The sequence below is a fragment of the Pempheris klunzingeri genome, chromosome 18 (genome assembly GCF_042242105.1).
Source record: "Pempheris klunzingeri isolate RE-2024b chromosome 18, fPemKlu1.hap1, whole genome shotgun sequence".
Classification (NCBI taxonomy): domain Eukaryota; kingdom Metazoa; phylum Chordata; class Actinopteri; order Acropomatiformes; family Pempheridae; genus Pempheris; species Pempheris klunzingeri.
The window spans coordinates 18,632,293-18,648,897 of NC_092029.1; the positions used below are offsets into that span (position 1 = coordinate 18,632,293).

The 16,605-nt window shown below is 42.8% G+C and overlaps 1 protein-coding gene across 1 annotated transcript in view; it reads left to right on the top strand.

Moving 5' to 3' along the window:
* Positions 1-6,956, top strand: part of ncoa1 (nuclear receptor coactivator 1) — a 30,017-nt gene extending 23,061 nt beyond the window's left edge. The window contains exons 12-21 of the mRNA XM_070849083.1: positions 607-961; positions 1,463-1,645; positions 1,928-2,042; positions 2,225-2,393; positions 2,951-3,268; positions 3,909-4,010; positions 4,589-5,012; positions 5,406-5,574; positions 5,692-5,881; positions 6,531-6,956. Coding sequence (XP_070705184.1) covers positions 607-961; positions 1,463-1,645; positions 1,928-2,042; positions 2,225-2,393; positions 2,951-3,268; positions 3,909-4,010; positions 4,589-5,012; positions 5,406-5,574; positions 5,692-5,881; positions 6,531-6,710 — 2,205 coding nt within the window. The 3' untranslated portion in view covers positions 6,711-6,956. The remainder of the gene's footprint in view (positions 1-606; positions 962-1,462; positions 1,646-1,927; positions 2,043-2,224; positions 2,394-2,950; positions 3,269-3,908; positions 4,011-4,588; positions 5,013-5,405; positions 5,575-5,691; positions 5,882-6,530) is intronic.
* The last annotated feature ends 9,649 nt before the right edge of the window (positions 6,957-16,605 follow it).

Sequence of the window (16,605 nt, forward strand, 5' to 3'; positions counted from 1 at the left end):
AAGGCATGACTAAGCAACCCCTCCATCCTCAGGGTCTGCAGTCTGAATAGCTTAAGGGTGGTGGGGCTTGCTTGATAGAGCACAAGGACTTTTAGCCAATAAAGATGATACCCCATCCATAACCAGACGACACCAGACTCTGTTCAGCTCTGTCGTCGTGACACCCAAATCATAATGTGATGACCTGATGTTTGAAATGGGCGTCCTCCTTCAGGGGTGGTGCTCATGCCTACATACTTTCAAGAGCACACTATGAGAAAGTTCACAATTAAGCATCGGAATTTTCCTCCATTGAGCTTTGCTCTTGCATTGGCAGTTGACAGCCGTTGTAAATCATGTTGAATGTTTATTTTCTTGGACTTTGTATCCACTGTGGGCTCAGCTACCAGCTGCAGCCTTTGAAGCTCACTGGCCTTTGACCTTTTGTCTCATACCATCTCTTTGTCACTGATCGTCTGGCCCCCTTCTCTGCCACCCACTATTCTTTAATTCTTTACTCTTTCACTCCATTACACCATTCACACTTACTTGCTGTCTTTTTCCCATCTTCCTCATCTCTATCCCTTTTCATTTGTTTCTGTTTTACTCTCCATTTCTCGCCCTCAGATGTCGAGTGGCCCCGTTGACATGGACCCTCTCAACCAGCTGCTGCCTGGCCTGAGAGGCCCGAGTGGGGCCAAACAGGGCAGTGAGGATTCAACAACTCCTGGAGGAGGCCCCCAGCTACAGTCTCCAGCCCCCCAACCTCAGCCCCCAGCTCAACTCCAGTCCCCTGTGCCTCAACTCCAGTCCCCCCTGTCCCAGCCCCAGTCCCTATCCCACTTGCAATCGCCGTCACCCCAGCTCCACTCCCCTTCCCCCCAGCTCATACTGCAGTCACCCACTCAGCTCCAGCCCGGTGAGGCCAGCACTCCCCGCAATGTAAATGTGAAGAGAGAGCCTCCTGGCACTCCTAACAGAGGTATGGTTTCAAGTTAGCAGGGAGGGTGGGTCATGTAGAGGAGGGACGAGTTAGAGCAATATATACCACCTATATATTACCTAAGGCTTTGGGATTTTCAAGTGTAGTATCAAAATTTAATTAAACTGCTGACTTTTTGTAAATAAAATATATATATATTTTTGTCTCTGTTAGATTATTGTCATGTCATGAGATCACAAAAAAAAAAGATTTGATTAGAATACAAATGATTAGTATTATTATTATTATTATTATCAGACTGGTCCAAGCTCTCTCTCCCTACACATTATTGGTCCATCTGCCCCCTAGTGGTTATGAGGAGGCACTGCAGTGTCAACAGGCCACACATGGCACCAGAATAGTTCACTTTTCTGCAACACTTCAGAACGATGTCATATGTCTCTAAAAGTCTAAAAGTGTTCAATATTATACTGTATTTATATGTTATTATACTATATTTGTCTTTCTCATTTGTTGCGTGTGCATGCGTTTATCTCCCAGGGCTCGGTGATGGCGGGCCGCCCTCTGGCTGCAGCCTCCAGAGTCAGTCATCCTTTGATTTCTGCAGTCCCTCCACTCCAAGCCAGACACAGACCCAGGGACAGGGAGACCCCTTCCAGACCCCCAAAGACAACAGCCCTTTTCCAGAGGCAGAAGTGATCAACCCATTCAGTACAAGCACTGGTATACAAGAAAACATAATACAGTTAAACTGTCGCAGTTAGTCACTGATGATGTTCTAGAAATGTCCTGGAAAATGACAATTGTGTGTTCGGCAGTTACTCGACAACGTCCAATTGCAGGATTTTACACTGATGTTAAGTTGCTGTTTAGATAATGCAAAGCTCTGCTAAATGTACATGAATTCAATATTAATTTTGAATGTTAGATCTGATTATTTTGATTCAGATACATTTTTTTTACGGTGTTAATCGTGTAATTATTTCCCCTTAAAATCTGTTTCAGGCCTAACCAAGATGGATGTGGGAGACTCCCAGTTTCAGCCTCTGGCTCTGTCTGATACCTTGTCGTTTGATGGTCTGGGAACCCCTTTACAAGCTCCTTTGGCATCACCACAAGAGTAAATATCACTCTACTCTTAATACCCAAGCTGTTTGATTGCGAATGTCAGCAATAATATTACTTTCTGTTGCTTGTGGGAGAGAAATGTTAAAACCCACTGACATTTCAGTGCACTAGTGCGACAGTCAGGTGAAGATGTGTGCCTGCGCTATGACACGCCGTGTTTCTCTTTGTGAGCAGACAGTGTGTGCCCTGTACGCTGGATGAAGTGCTAGGCCCTCCGACCACACCTGAAGGGCGAAATGATGAGAAAGCTCTGCTGGAGCAGCTCGTCTCCTTCCTTAGTGGGACCGATGAGAGAGAACTGGCTGAGCTGGATAAGGCCCTGGGTATTGACAAACTAGTACAGGTGCGTAACTAGTACTGAAGAGAGCTGGGCAGTGGATGTGCACAGATAAAATGAGTGTCATGAGTGTAGTTAGAGGAGGCTTTCACTTTTGTTTAGTTCTAAGATCAGTGAATCATCATTAATTGTATGTTAGTATAATTCATCACAACAAACAAAAGCCTCTGCTGGCCTCTGCTCTGTCTGTTTGTGCCACCAAGCAGGATTTGGCCAAAACCCTGCTGGACTGCTTTCAAGTACAACTGGCATCATCAGTGGCTGTCACTGTCACTGGCTCTGGTCCTTCATTTTGTTTCTGTAACAAAGAGTGAGAGGAAGGGCAGCCAGGCAGTCTTCTAGAAACCAGAAATGCAACCTAGTACACATTTAAGGATTTTTTTTTTTTTGGTGTTATTGAATAGTGATAGTGAATAGTGAAAAGCGGAGGGGCATCATATGCCACAAAGGCTTCTTGCTGCAATCACCAGCAGCCGAGTGTTTGTTTGCATTTGTTTTCAAATGACATGAACAAAACACATCTCAAATATCCATTTGTCCCGTCTTTGTCTGCCTCTCACCAGGGTGGTTGTTTTGACCCCGTGCCCCAAAACTTCCCAACCCAGCAACCCACTGCCACCCCAGTTTCCACGGACCCGAAGCTCCCCACCTACACTTCCCAATTTACACCAGCTCCACAAGCTCCGTTTCCTCCAGAGCTGGCCACGGTGGGGCCACAGGGCCTGGGGTTTGGAGCCCCCCGAGGGGCTTTCCCCGGTGGGACAACAGGCATGGGGCTGAGGCCAGGCATGACACGACCACAGGGGATGGGCACCCAGCTCCGGCTGCCACCCAACCAACTACGCTTGCAGCTGCAGCAGAGGCTCCAGGGCCCGCAGCAGGTAAGGTCACAGAGGTGGTGGTTTGTCTTCCATTAGGACTGTATTCCACATACAGGAGATGTTGCTACTCGTGATGCTCTTATAACACACTTTCAGGATATTTCACTTATGGCCTTGTGTGTCTCTCTGCTCAGTTGTGATCAGGGAGACGTCTGTTCAGAAGCCTTATTCGGTGTAATGTAGTCACATAATTCAAGAGCTGCCAATAAAACAGCAATACACAATCCATGAGCAAGTGAAAGAAACATACACTTTCTGTGCTCTGTTTATATACTACACACACTTTTCTCATCCCGACTGACAAAGACAAATGCTGAGAGCTGTAATGATTAGCATAAAGAATTGACTTGTAGATTTCAGTCGGGATCCTGCTACACCTGCGTTCTTTCTAAGTATTGATCAAAATGCTCCTTAAAGAACTCTCCACTTCCTTCTCCTCCATCATCACAAATATGCGACTCCTTCCCCCTAACTGTCGCTCTTCTCCTCTGTCTCCATCCCTCCATTGTTTTTTTTCCGCCCTTGTCTGTGATCTTTTTTCTCTTCTTTTTTTTCCCTTCACTGTATTCACCCCTCAACACCTGTCTGACCTCTGCTTATGTCTCTTTTTGTTCCCGTGTTCTCGGTCCATCTGTCACAGCTCCAGAACAGGATGGCAGCCATGAGTCCGTTTCCAGGAGGAGCTCAGCATGTGAACATCGGGATTCGTCAGGGGGTTCAACAACCTCAGATGCCCTCACAAGTGAGTGAGATTGGTGGCGAATGAAGCCGTCACCCTGACCCTGAAAGACTACCTGAATAATTTGCTCACATTGATTCATCTACTTGTGAATATTATTATTACTTAAACTGCGGTGATGAACCCAGAGATAATTATCAGTTCACTCCTGTCAACTCTGCAGAGCATTTCAGCGTATTTTATCTTATTGGTTTGGTTTACAGCCTGCAGCTTTGATGTTTTGCATCATTTGCCGCAGCAGTTAGTGACGTTAGAGCTGGTGACCATAATGCATTTAGTAGCTGCAGGGTCCAGACGGGGAGAGAGCCAGGCGAAAAGGAGAGCTGGACCCTCGGGAGTGAGCGAGAGGAAGAGCAGTGGGGGAACTTGTTGACCTGCGGTTGTAGAGTCATGTGCCACACATTAGCCAATGGTGGCTGGAAAGCTGGATCGAGGGGTGTGTTTAGCACATATGTGTGAAACTACAGGACTCTTGGAAGCTGACATCAGGGAGGGAGGCCTTTGTGACCCTGTATGAGTGACCTTGCGTATAAAACGTTTTATTGTATATTTAACAAGCTCTTTTCCGTTATATCTCTCAGCAACCTCCGCTGAATGCCCAAATGCTGGCCCAGCGTCAGAGGGAACTCTACAGCATCCAGCACCGCCAGCGCCAGCTTTTCCAGCAGAAGGTCATGCTGATGAGACAGAACATGGCAGGTGCTCCGACTGGAGCTGTCGCGTCCATTGGAACTGCCAGGGTCCCGAAAGGCCCCCAAACGACGCCTCAACCGCAGCAGCAACAGCAGCAGTTCAACTTCCCACCAGGGTACAACCCAATATCGGGAAAACCCGCTACCTCACCGAGTCACTTCAGCCCCATGACCGGGGCCCCCCTAGACAGCAAACTGTCTAGCAGAGTTCCCCTGAACAACCAGGCGCTGATGGGAGGAGTGCAGGGCCAGTTCAGCAGCACCGTGAACGCCTCATTACAGCAGGGCCTCTTTCAGCAGTTTGGAGGATCTGGTGAGTGAATAGACTAATAATCCACCTCATATTCATATCAAATGTTTGGATTGCTGCTCTTCAACGTTAGAATATTAATTGACCCAGTGTCCAGTTATCGTTATTTGAATGCCCAGTGATGTATTTCATCTTTTCACTTTGTTGTAAATTTAAGATGTTGTCATTAGCAAGGAGTCGACACTAAAAACCCTTTAATTCACCAATGGGAAAGACCTGATTGATTTAACTTACAAAAAAAGGTTCAGTGTAAAATCCCAGCAAGAAATTTTACTAAAAGATAAAGTTAAATCATCAGCTGTCTGATTGTGGTCCCACATACGCACTTTTTGTCACAATATAATCAAAAAAGTTATTTGACTTACCTGACCTGGCTTGTTTGATTGTCTGTCAAAGCTTTGGTCCAGCAAGACCCAACGTTCCCTCCTGAGATGAGCCCGACCAGCCCGTTGTTGTCACCTCAAAACTCCACCTCCCAGAGTCCTCTGCTTCAGCAAGCCCCACCTCCCGGCTACCAGTCACCAGACATGAAGAGCTGGCAACAGACAGGCCTGGGCAGCAACAGGTAAAGATCACTTGTTATCCCACCCCGCATGTGTTTATCGCATTAGTTTGTTGAAATGAGACCGTCTCACGTGCTCTCTAATGTGTCGTCTTCTCTCCTTGTTTCCATGTGCTGCAGTCTGTTCAGTCAATCAGGACAGAGTGCAGGACAGGCCTTTGCCCAGCAGGGGGTCTACAACAACATGAGCATCACCGTCTCCATGGCCGGAGGCTCGGGTGGTGTCGGCTCGTTACCCCCCATGGGGCAGCCGGTTGGCATGAGCAACAGTAACCTCAGCAATGTGGGTTCAGTGTGCAGCGACCAACAGGTTTGTGACTTTGACTTTTCTGTCATGATGGGATGCTGTCTCGTGTTTTCCATCCATCCCTCCACTTACCCTTCCACCAGCTGACTTATGATTTTTGTAGTCCATTGAAAATAAGTGCAGTTCACCTAGTTCTGCCGAGGTATACAGCATCACCATGATAGCATCTGTTGAATGTTGTGCACATCGTGGGGTGTTTACCTGATTTAGATTGTTGAAGTGACTTTTCTGTTTCTGTAATTTCAATCCAGGATTTTACTTTTATACTACCAGGCTTTATATGTAGGTTTTATTAGATCTTTGTCTTTAATTTGGTATTGATATCTGCAGATACATCAGCAGATGATTAATGAGAAATTGCCGGCATACACAAATGAATTAATATCTTCATATGAATATGAAGACATGTTTGATCACAAACACTGTTCACCAGACAGCGATGGCAGTGCTTCAGCTGTAAAATGTACTCCTTAGTAAGTTAACCAAGCTTAAGGTACCCTTATTTAAAAAAATGACCAATGTGTTTATATAAAAAAACAGAAACAAATGTCAGCCTCAAAAATCCAGGATCTTCTGTGCTCTAATGAAGACCAGGCTCAGAAACGTTCATTGCAGTTCGGTCCTTGCAGCATTATTGCTTCTGTGTCTGCAGGTGCAGCAGGTTCAGGTGTTTGCGGACGTCCAGTGCACAGTGAACCTTGTTGGCAGTGACTCCTACCTGAACCAGGGCGCCATCGGAGCTACAGCCTCCCAGAAAGGTCCCGGAGCGCAGGGCTCCCAGAACAACCAGGCCCAGCAGAAGAGCCTCCTCCAGCAGCTGCTCACAGAGTGACAACCCCCCACCCCCACCCCTTCAGCTCTCCTACTCCCTCTACTTCTCACTTCTACGCCTCCCGCTCGGAGGTCGATGCACCAGACCCATTGCTGTCTCTGTCTCACCTTTTGGATGGATGGGTGGAAGGATGGATGTGTGGACGGCCACAATGTGTAGGCTCAGAGAGGTTTGGCTGTCGGTGGAGGTACACAGCCTAACCACCTCTGTGCGTGGGGGAATCGGGGCTGGTTCTTTTACTGCCCAGTACTTGGGGAAAAGACTCAAGTCAGAAGGAGCAGCAGTGTATTTAAACCTGCCTGTCTAATCTGTCTGACAACCTGTCTGTCTGCCTCAGCCTATTAAAGGCAGCGTTGTCTTGCTGCTCATTCCTTGGTGACCTACTTCCTGCTTCCTGACCCAAGAAAACAACTGCGACATCATTGTAGATTTGCCAAGTTGTCGTCACTGTCAAATCAGGGCCGGCCTCCTTTTTTGTGTTTTTTCTGATCAGATGGTTTCTGTCGGGCTGTCGCAGCAGCAGCAGTGCATCTTGGGAGCACGAGTTTCAGCATACAGCTGAGCTCAGCATTTAAGTGTGGGAGTATCCCACACAGCAGCACCTCTGGCTTTTATTTTTGTTTGTTTGTGTTTTCCTCTACCCGTCTCTCAGCGATGTGGGAATGTTAAGGTTTCAGACCTCTGTGGCATTGTGGGATAGAAGCTCAGTATCAGCTGGTTCTGTGACTGTCTCTCTCTATCAGCTACAGTGCCTGGTGGAAGTTTGAGTTTTTCCCAAGCTCTGCTTCTTCTTCTACATATTATTCTATTACGTCTTCTGTTTTATTTTTTAAAAAAAAATTTCGGTTGAGTTGTTTTGTTTTGTTTAAAATCTTCTGCTCTCACCGTCATCATCATCATCATCATCATCATCAACAACAACATCAATTTCATGATCATCAGAACAAGCTTTGACAACAGCCAGAAAGGATGGAATGATGGATGGATGGATTGATGGGAGACAGACGGGATGCTGCTCAGTTTGGAACTTACATGTCTTTCTCCCTTGGGAGGAGGTTTTATTTTTATTTTTTTCAAAGTGTAAAAAAAGACTGTTAAGATTATTTAACTGTCTGTCCGTCACATTTTACCCCTCACCTCAGCAGCTGTGAATACAGAGCCCTATAGGGCTCTTTCTTTCTTTCTCTCTCTCTCTCTCTCTCTCTCTCTCTCTCTCTCTCTCTGTATATTTCATGCTATCTCTCGGCCTATCAGTGTTGTTTGCCATGTGCACCATGCAGGCGGGTAGTATTGTACAATACAGAAGGACAAAAACTTGGGGATAAGCTCACTCTTCTCTTGTAACTGCTTTCCTTTAAAAGAAAAAAATGTAATGAATTGATTACTCCGAACAGCAAAACTATGTATGATGTGATTCGATCCAGGTTTTTTTTTTTTTGTTTGTTTGTTTTTTCTTTTTTTTTTTTTTTTTTTTTAAAAACTCGAATAGTGTCCAGTTCATGGTTCATGAGATTATTTTTGGCATCATGATATTGTAATACCGCTCCATGTCGCAGAGGAGGAGGAGGAAGTTATTCCAACTTCTGAAAGGTAAAAATAAATTTGAAGCAAGTCTAGATAGATCTTACCCCCTTCTACATCCCATTGAGCGCTACAAGAGCCACACTTCCTGGAAGAGAAAGAAAAAAAAGAGTTTGATCGCTTTGCTTTCTCTTGTGGTAACCAGAGAGCTAGTAAGCCATCTTTTCTTGCTTTCTCCTCTTTTTTATTTTTTAATTTTTTTTATTTTCATGTATGTACAATACTTTCAAGAAACCGTTTCAGACAGTACATGTGTTTGTAACCATTGTATAAAAAAAAAAAGCGTAACGATACCCTAAAGCGTGCTCCTTGCTGCGATCACGTTGACATCCGGTGATGCTGACGGTACTGACCTGCATCGACGTTGTACCCATGATCGCAGCGACCGGCACGCTTTTGGATATTGTTCCTATATAATGTAATTTAAGTAGAGGCTTTAGTAGTAGAACTTCCTAACAAATATGTGATGGATTATTACTTTAAAGCTGTCATGAAATTGAAAACAGGATGGGTTGAATCACAAAAAAAAAAATGAAATCATTATTTTCTTTTCTTTTCTCATCACCTCCTGCAAACCTGTTTCATCAGTGTTGTTCCCCTCAAAGAGTCTTTTTGTTTTGTTTTTTTGGGATTCAACCCTCTTCTCCCTCCACCTCTGGTTCCCTGATGAAGACTTCACTCCACTGGCTAAACACACACACACAGTTTTCTGTTGACTACTTTCGCTCAGTCAGACACTGTCTCTCTCAGCGATAACAGACCTCTGTTAACAATAAAAGTCCACTACACACAGAAAAGATGTGCTGCTTGTAGCACACGCCTTCCCAGGAGGTTTAAAATAAGGAGAAGCCTGCCGAGACGTTGCCTCTTAATATCCTTTACATGACTAGATTAATATATATCAGGTACCCAAAGGGTTCGAGTGTAGGACTGACATTCTTTGTATCATCCTCTTAAGCCCTTTTTACACCGGAATAACTCCATCAGGGAACACCCAGTGATTTTTAACGACCACAAAGGTCCTCAGTGATTTTGCTTCTGTCAAATCTGCCACGTTTTTACTCCAGCACAAAATCACATGTTCCCTGATTGAGCTGATCCTGTGTGAATCCTTGTTCTTTGTTCCTTTTTTTTTTTTGTAATCCTCCTTCTGTCATGGAAAATTGGAGACAGTAGTGGAATCCGTGGAGAGGGTTTTGCATACAGCGCAGACCTCACATTCACACGTTAGGATGTGTCATCACCCCCTTTGTAAATGAGTCTCACAGCTACCTAACTCATGGCTCACATTAGGTCAACGACAGACACGCAGTCTGATGCCGCTTCAGCGGAACAGGGCTTTCCCGTGTGCTGTTTTTACAGAGATACTTCACTGTACGCCACATTACCAAGTACTAGTAGGATAGTAGGATAGTATGCAAGGTCAACATTCCACCCACCAACTCCTCCGATGTTGTGCGACGTGAGAACCACTTTGTGCTCAGCCGAAATGCTCTGCGTGCGTATTTGGACGTGTTCACGTGCAACTCCGTGCACCGCGTATCCAAACAGAGGCCCAGGAACAGTCACCATCTTTAATCAGTCCTAAATGCAGGAAACTCTGCCTCCTGAACTTAAGTACTTCTTTTTTTTTTTTTTGAATGAGTTTTTATTTTTCTGTGTATATTTATTAGAGAAGCATGTGGATAAATCACCAGTAGGCTTTTTAGCACCTTTTTATTACCTCATTATTTGATCAGACAGGAGTTCTGTCTGATAATCTTTCCTTTTGACCCAGTTTTCACACTGTGAGCAGCTTGTTTGACCCTCTGCCGCCTGCTGTTGATCAGACAGTGAGTCGCGTTCCCATTTGGCTATATCACAGAATTTTGACAAACATTGCTGCCTGCAAAGCACTTCTTAAAAGTTCTGGCCTTCAGAGGCTGGCTACAAAAGCAGAGACAGGGAGTCACTATTCAAAACAAAATCGAAAAAGAGCTGTGAGGCCCTTGATGAGATTCTTGTCCGTTCACTAGGCAGCACTGCTGAAGGAAAGAGACGGCCCGTCAATTAGGAAGCTCAGGATTCTAATTTGCGTATAGTGACGAGCTTCTTGAGTGACCACACGTCCGCAGTTCCTACGTTTTCTAGAAAATCTGTGGAATTCCTGTAAGTCTGATCGTGTTTCTCACAGTGTGAACACACTGGTCAGACACTCCTGTGCCACTGTTTGGTCGATATGAAAGACTCCAAAGAGACAGAAGCTGCACATAGTGGAAGAATGTATTTTTGGAAGGATTCTGTCAGTGTCAGCCTCTTCTTGTTTATCTGCTCTGATCATTTCACACATACAGTATTGATACACCCCCCCCCCCCGCCTTCCTCCTTTCACTTTTCTACGTGGAATAGGCATTCCTATGGAAATGGTTTTCCTCTACAACCCTGTTAACTGCAGAAACTCAACAGCAACTGTCAGCTTGTCCTGCTTTTTTTTTTTTTTTTTTTTCTTTTTTTAAAAAAAGACATGCCAAATACAACCAATGCATATGTAATATTTTTTATGCAACAGCCATTCAAATGAAACGACAGTCCCTCCTTCCTCACTACAATTAACAGGTACAAGGTTAGGCTCTTTTGTAACATTGGTTTCAAGATGTTAACATAATGTATATAACAGAGAAATGTGAATATGTATTTGTTCAGAATCAACAAAAAAAGTAGTGCTCCGAGTTTGTGGGTTCATGGTTTAAAAAAAAAAAAACTACTCGCCTCCGTCATGTTTTTATTTTATGTTTTGATTTTCTACTTTTTTATTTTTCTGATGATGTATGTATGTATATGACTATCAGTGAGTGCGTATGTATGTGTGTAAGTGATTAATACTGTATATCTGGTGTTCTCTAAGATGGAAAAGTCGAAGATGTCCTGGTTTGATCCTTTTCTTCTTTTACTCTTTAGACCCTGCACAGTACCTGTGGGTGTTTCAGATAACTATGCCAGAGAATGGTTTAGCGACTGCTGAATGTGATTTTACTGAGAGAGAAGCAGCGTGGACTGGCTTTTTGTACGGGTTAATTTAAAAAAGGCCATATTATTTAATTTTCTCTGTTGTCAGAAGTTTAAGCAGATCTGGGAGAGTGGAGCCTTGGTTTTATGGAGAAGCATTGCCTGGTTGTTGTGCATATTAACGGGCTTTTTATTTTTTATTTTCTAACTGTGTGACTGATGTAGCCTTTTTTTTTTTTTTTGCATTTGTCAATAGTAAATGACCAAAGCTTCAAGATGTTTGATGGATATCATATGCAAATCTCATCATCACTGGACAAGACATAATGTAGCGGCCCCCTCTGTTCATTTGGATTTCTCTCCTCCTCACACGGCGACATTCTGCTGCTTTCTCAACTTTGTTTTGCATGTTAGTCTTTACTAGCTCATTTACTTTCAAGACACCGTCTGTCCTTTAAAGTGGCCTATCAGCAACATTCTGCGCGATGTCCCAAAGTTAGGTCAGTTCAGAGACGTCTCCACTTTGCCAATGAGGTCTTTAGTGCCTAAAGTGCTATCACTCGTTTACAGGAAGAAAGAAAACATTGCAACCGATAGCTATGCACCTTACTGAAACAAGCATTTCCTCACGTTGACTTGGGTATGTAGAATTAACACTGGAGCAACACTAAATCATTAGTCTCACAGGAAAGATATTAATAGTTACTTCACGCAAAAAAGACAACCACCCCCCCCCCTTTAGTGGAAGTACCCCTCTCAGTGAATTTAGTCTAGTGAATTTAGTTGATATCTGATGACCTTTCTCAGCTTTTAATCTCATTCTTGGAGAAAGTAGTTGTTTTTTTTTTTTGTTTCTTCCATTAACTAAATACTTTATACCAAACTTGAGGTGCCTCGTGTATATACTTTCTGCAGTAAAGATTGCTCCTTTGCTGTTTAACAATAATAACCTTGTTAACCAGGGTTTTTTTAAACCTTTTTTCACATTTATAAAAAAAAAAAAAAGAAAGTTTACTGTATTTTAAATGACTTTTTTACACACATTGAAGATTAATCAAATTATTCCAGGAATTTGCAAATACAATCTAATTTTGCACTTTATATCAGATTTACTTGGAGTGAATAGGCCATCACAATCTGTCTCAATCAGATCAGATCAGTATTTGGAGATAGAATAAGTAATGTCCCCTGAATGTACCAAGAATATGTTAGTTTTACTAGTGTAATTTGAAATTAATGAATTACTCAGGTTCTTTATGAAGAACTTGACTGTAGTGGATACCCATTATCCAGCTGACACCTACAAATTGTACACACTTTACCTTCTTTGTAATGTAGTTCTCTCTCTGTCTCTGTCTTTCTGTCTACGCCAACCAATCCTCAGTATAAATACTATGCCAATCTTCTTCAGGTGACACCCCCTCCCCTCCCCTCCCCTCCCCTCCCCTCCCCTCCCCTCCCCTCCCCTCCCCTCTGCGCTGTCTGCTTACACCAGGCGTACTGTTAAGAAACCTCCTCCAGCTTGGACTCTCAGAACATTCCTGCTCACAACACAGTTTCAGCAACCAGTGTCAGTACTCCACTCAGTAGTTGCCGCCACCGCTCGGCATTCTCTTCTCCTCAGTTTGAACGTGTTTTTCCTTAAACCAAGGCGGGCACTCGCTTTTTCTTAGCAAAAATCAAAAGTCTGGTTGTGTGAGACTTAACCTCTGCTATCTAGCAACAATTGTGCACTGACATAATTGACAACACACTAACTTGTCTTCTGTGTTTTGCTTGTCTTGTCGCACTCTCGTGCTGCCTAATGTAGAATGTTTTGTGGTGTGCTGATACCAGGATCAGGCCAATGCCTGGTGCAGGATCGAGCTAATGTCTGATGTGAGTAATCAGGGAAATTCATTGCAAAAAAAACCAACAAACAAACAAAAAAAAAACACAATTTGGCGCACAGAATATATTCCATCAATGAGAGGAGGATCGAGCTTTTGTCATTTACCTCAAGCATCGTCAAAAATACAAAACCGTCTCACTTGTCATTGGTCCAACATGATATGGTATTCGTGCACCGCTAAGACTCTCCATTGTCCTTGAAATCATAACCCACTCATTCCTAATGCTGTTGTTCAAAACTAATCTCTATGTGAAAGTTACTACAGCATCAGTTGTCAAAGTATTGTAAGTGCTGCCGTATTGAGACTGAGATTGGATATGTTGCAGAGACTTTAAAGGAAGACTTATTATTAATTCACCACTTTGTGTTGTTTTTGGGGCGGTAATGCTTTCTCTGGAGAATTTGAGAAAAATGACCAAGGTTCCACTTTCTCCCTTGTACAAATTAATATAAATAAATATATATATATATAAATATATATTATACATTTTACTCATTTTTGTCCAGTTTTGTATATTACACTCATGTAAAGTTTGTTTTTAAAGAGGCATCGGAGCAGCTATTACAAGACAATATGAGTGACAATGTTCATCTGGGAGAATTTTATGCATGTTATATTTTCTCTTTTTCTCTCTGTCTCTTTTAATACCCCCCAACCTTCTTGTTCAGGTGTGTAACGTGAATATAAAGAAATCTACCTTTTCTTTGGAATGTTGTAGACAATCAGTCTCAGGCCGGGTCCAGTCCCTGCAGGGAGTGAGAGCCCTGCAGGCTGATAGACAAACAAAACTCTTTTTGTTTGACAATTTAAAAAAAAAAACTCTCTATTTGCATCTACTGGAAGTCTAAATTTGGAGGTTTGTTCATTCATATGTTCGTGGCTGCTCAAGTTTACACACACACTTCTCTACTACACTCAAAACACAAACACCTCGTGCATTTGATCCCTCTGCTTTTTTTCCAAGGTGAGGATGCCAACCTTGAGGAAATGATGCTTTGACTAACAAATCTATAACATCTATGAATGTGGGAATGCAACACATTGCAATAAAAGCACCATTTGAAATGCAGCATGTTGTCCCTGTTTGATCTTTATGTCCCTGAAATTATGATTAGGACCCGAGCACTAAGCGGTGCGAGGACCCTATTGAAATGTAAGGAAATGCATCCGAAATAAATTGCAAGTTTGACGGCCTAAACATACACGAAAACTCATGAAACACACGCATCAGGTGTGCTTGAGATAGAACACATCAAATACCCAGACTGGCTAGGGGTTTGTTCACAGTGACATTTGGCTGCATGTTAGACATCTGGGTAAGTCAAAAGAACTGTAAAAGAGAAATTGTAGAATTGAAGAGAGGAGATCATTGCCTTGCACAAACAAGGGAAAGGATACAAAAAAAGATAGCAAAGGCACTTAATGTTCCTAGAGACACTGTTGGAAGCATAGTTTGCAAGTTCAAAGCTAAAGGAGCACTGGCTACACTACCTGAGCGTGGCAGAAAGAGGAAGCTGTTAACAGATTTCTGAAATCCAAGACAAACACCACTAATGACCCAAAAGCACAAGACAAGCCGGCTCCAGTGCTCAAAACCATATAAATAAGCCACAGTTGTTTTGGGATTCTGTTCTGTGGAGTGATGAAACAAAACTGGAACTTTTCAGGTCTATGGATCAGAGGTATGTCTGGAAGAGGAAGAATGAGGCAGACGCTGAAAAGAACACTCTGCCTACAGTGAAGCATGGCGGTGGCTCGGTGATGCTCTGGGGCTGCTTTGCTTCTTCTGGCACTGGAAACCTGCAGCGTTCGGAGGGCAAGATGGATTCAATAAAATATCAGGAAACCTAGGAGAAAGCATCGGGGAAACGACGTGAGGAAGCTGAAGCTTGAATGTCATTGGACCTTCCAACAGAACAATGATCCCAAGCGTACCTCAAAGACCACCGAGGCTTGGCTTCAGATAAAGTCGTGGAAGATGCTAGAGTGGCCGTCACAGTCGCCTGAGTCCTGAATCCTATAGAAGATCTCTGGTGGGATTTGAAGACGGTGCTGGAGCTGATCATTTAAACCAGGTGTGTTAGTCATCTAAAAAGTGCAGAGCAGTTGGCCTCCAGGACCAAATTTGGGAAACACTGCTTTACCAAACTTATATTATTATATTATAGTATATATTTTCTATAGTAAAGATTACATGTCAAATGCTAATTAGAAGTGTGGAGCAGATCAGAATTTCGATGGAATTATCGCAGAAAATCAAACCTATCAAAACGTTTTTAGTGATACGCTTCCCTGCCACTAGTAATGATGCATGTACTATCCTTTCATGTCATTAAAAAGAAAAAAGAAAACTTTCTTGCTTGAATACCATCGAAAAGTAGCCTCTGTTTGCCTTTGTGTGTGATTTAACCATCAATCAATCTTTATTTATACAGCGCCAATTCATAACAGCGTTATCTCAAGATGCTTTACATAAAGAGCAGGTCTAGACAAAACTCTTTAATTAAGAGAGAGAGACCCAACGATTCAGGAATTCAACATTAAGGATTCAAGAATCCCCACAACCATGGTGTCACAAGTTGTAGTGGTCCCTCAAGAATTCGAAGCAATCGTTGACAATTGATCCCATAGTGCGTACTACTTGTTGGTGCAGTATCAGACAGAATGAAGTGATGTTTGACAAAGACATGTAAAGAATTCTGTTACAGAAAAGTAACATTTATAAAGATGAAACAATATTGCCTTGTAGCTATAAATAATAGTGTTGCCCATAAAGTTGGAATAAAATGTTTTTTACCTCTTCTCATGAAATGATTGTGACAATGTGACTTATTCTTGATAAATAAAGTTTATATCTTCTCAACTTTATTGATCAAACTCTTCCAAACATATCACAGTGAAACTTAAACCACAATGATCCTTTGCAAACTGTGTATTCAGGCTTTAACTAAATTGGGGGTATTGAACAATTATTCCAACTTTATGGGCAACAGTGTATGTTGGTTTGATAATTGGACACATCTTGATGCAACAGCCCATAATCACTGTAAAAAGGCAATAAATAGGGGATAAGATTGTTGGTCATGACAAATAGCTCAGCATTTGCTTCAGTTTTCCCAGCTCACAATCTCTATTTAAGGTATATATAACACGTATAACACGTATATAACCTTTAGTGCACACTGAAGAAAATATTCCACACCCCTTGTTAAGTCAACTGTGCAGCATTATTGCTCCAGTGTTGAGCGTGGTGATGTTTTTCCTCGGCCCGAGTGTCTTTTTTGGATCTTAGCAGTAAATTTCAGGCTTTTGAAATGTGACATTATTATTCGTGGTACTGTTCTACAAGGAGAAAAGGAGGTTTGGAGGACAGTTGAACCAGTAAAAATTGTACTGTTTCTGATTGACCCTTTAAAATCTCTTGATCATTCTCTTCA